This window comes from Frankliniella occidentalis, unplaced genomic scaffold (assembly GCF_000697945.3).
Source record: "Frankliniella occidentalis isolate FOCC.00 unplaced genomic scaffold, Focc_3.1 Scaffold262, whole genome shotgun sequence".
NCBI lineage: Eukaryota > Metazoa > Arthropoda > Insecta > Thysanoptera > Thripidae > Frankliniella > Frankliniella occidentalis.
The window spans coordinates 229,562-232,097 of NW_026267388.1; the positions used below are offsets into that span (position 1 = coordinate 229,562).

Sequence of the window (2,536 nt, forward strand, 5' to 3'; positions counted from 1 at the left end):
AGAAGATCCTGTGCTCTTGGGGTATTAATTTGGCCATTCTGTTCTAAATAATTAGTGACGTTTGTCTTCAAAGATGAGCAAACAACATTAAGAACCTTTTCTGCTCCACACATGGCTCTGGACACTCCAACCCGAGTCATGGCAGCAACACTTCGCATTTCAACTATCATATTGACGGCTGCATGTCGAGCATCTCTTCGCCCATCGGGTAACAAAACCAAATCATTTAAACCATCGTCATCACTGGCAGCAGACTCATCAGAATTATTTTCATCCACAACCCTCCCGTCATTATTGGCATCCACATCCATCTGTTCAGCATTATTATCACGAACTTCTGCTAACTGGGGACCATGTATTGTAAGAGTATGCTCTCTCCAGCCCCGATAAGTGTGGTAGGGTGCCTCGCATTCTCCACAAACATATCCTTCGGGCCTGGCATCCGTAACGTTCAAACCATGCACTGTCTGAATGTGAGCGCGTACCCCAGCAAAGCCTCCAGCTTGTCTGACGTGACAGACTGGGCACTGAATTTGAGCGTGCTCCATTATTGTGGAAAATCACACACCAGATAACGATTAATGTACAAATTTAACTCCTGACGCCATGAAAACTTTTAGAAATAGCCAATTATGAGCAAACACACCACCTACCAAATTTTGACAGACATAAATGGGGCACACGATTTTACTAACCTTGCAAAGCAGTAATAGTATCCTCCTTGATTTGAGGGAATGTTCTCAGGAAATCGGCAAGCTCATCTTTAGAGTGAGAGGCAGAAACCATTTTGAAACACAATCTAATTTCCTGGAAACGAAAACAAGCAAGAAATTTAATGCAGCAATAACAACAGGGAATTTAATAACTTGTGGGGTGGTAAGGACGCTGACTCAAGTCTATCTAAATAATCTGCTCGATAATGCAAACGGTTCTCATCCCGTGCGTCTTGCAATTCTCTAGTTGTTTCAAGTGCTGTATTACTATAATAAATGCGATATCCTTCCTTTCCTCGCATTAGTCTCTCAATCACTAATGTATTTACAAAACTGGCGGAATCGTTTGTTTGGCACAAAATTGCTGCATCATGTGCATCCTCTTTGTCGATATCCTTTCCAAAGCAGTGATTAATTAATTTGTGGATGCCATCTACGACCATGTCTTTCTTCAAGTGGATCCTTGTTGAATCATTTTCGTTGGCAGTTCCATCACCCACCTTTCAAAACAAAAAGAATATATAATTGGAACTTGAATTTTTACCACAACACTACAACTCTGGAAAAACATAAATTTTTTTAGAAGCGGTACGTACCTTCAGAAGCCACTCGGCATACTCCAGATCCTCGAGTGCCCTTTGATTTATGGTCAAGGTGTATTTTTCAAAGAGCGGCCAAAGACTAGAAGAAGTCACTTCCGCGTCAACTATGTCTGCCCTACTTCCCCCGGGCACGACAGGCAAAATTTGATGGAAGTCACCACCTAGAATAATTATTTTTGAACCGAAAGGCTCTTCTTTGCGCATTACATCGCGTAAAAATCTGTCCAAGACGTGAAGGCCTAGACCTTCGTCTTCAAAAGGAAGACCAAACGCCCTATGGCTTGTCAGCGTTCCTTTTAAAAGATTCGCAGCGACGCCAGTATAAGCGGCATCAACAGCCTTTCTGCCCCGAGATCGCAGGTAATCTATTAAGGCATTGTAAGTGAACGTCTTTCCCGTACCGCCAGCACCGGTAAGGAAGAAAAACTTCTTTCCATTTTCATGGCTTACTGCTCCCATTACATCACCAAAGAAGCGCCGTTGGTCAATGTTAAGTCCGCGAATCACATTATCGGCTTCCGCAGGATTCAGAATGACGTCTCCCTGGTCAGGTTCGAAGTTGCGGCGGCCAAGAACATTATCGTCAAGTTCAGGAAGAAGGTAGTCTGAAAGGGTTTTCCCAAATTCACGAAGAATCTCTTCAATATCCCTTAGAGCAAGTTGATAAGCCAAGTCGTCATCGTCCTCGATCTCATGAAGGTAATCCTTAGATAAGTTTCTACGGTAATTGTCCCACAAACCTCTTGGGTTGATAGGGTTAACATTAGCAAGCAGCATGGCAAACGTCTTTCTCATAGTGCTTGGAAATTGCTCTAAGACTAAATTGTCCATGAGTAGACTCATTTCCTCTTCATTTTCTACTAAATTTAAAGCAGCACACGCGGACTTTAACGTTGGATGGATGTGACCTTCTACCGTTTTAATTTCAGCAAAGCCAGTTACATCCGTGCGATTGCACAAAAGCAGTCTTAAATGATAAACTTCTGAATTAAAATCGGTGCCTGCCAAAGGGCTCATGCGCCCAATAGTGTGGCGATTACTTCGCTTCCAAACTTGCCCTTCATATTTGTAGTTTTCTACTACATCCGTATACACTTTACGTCGGTGAGGTCCTGGCTGTCTGTTCAACTCAAACCACGCTGTTAATTTTGAATGTGCATGCCTTTCCTACGCATTCTCTTCACCACCATCTCTGTAAATAATAGTTTGTTCAAATTCCTC

At 42.7% G+C, this 2,536-nt stretch overlaps 1 protein-coding gene across 1 annotated transcript; it reads right to left on the minus strand.

Annotated features, from left to right (window-relative positions):
- Positions 1-690: 690 nt before the first annotated feature.
- Positions 691-2,332, minus strand: LOC113213775 (uncharacterized). The gene is made up of 3 exons (XM_026432941.1): positions 1,310-2,332; positions 1,043-1,213; positions 691-807 (listed from the first exon to the last, which is right to left on the minus strand). The coding sequence occupies exons 1-3, from the start codon at positions 2,330-2,332 to the stop codon at positions 691-693; spliced, it is 1,311 nt and encodes a 436-aa protein (XP_026288726.1).
- Positions 2,333-2,536: the final 204 nt, after the last annotated feature.

Coding starts and splice junctions, on each gene's coding strand:
- LOC113213775 (XM_026432941.1), bottom strand. CDS start 2,332: ATGAGCCCTTTGGCAGGCACCGATTTTAATTCAGAAGTTTATCATTTA. Junction 1,214..1,309: donor ATGCCGAGTGGCTTCTGAAG/GTACGTACCGCT, acceptor TTGTTTTGAAAG/GTGGGTGATGGAACTGCCAA. Junction 808..1,042: donor CAAACGATTCCGCCAGTTTT/GTAAATACATTA, acceptor TTTCGTTTCCAG/GAAATTAGATTGTGTTTCAA.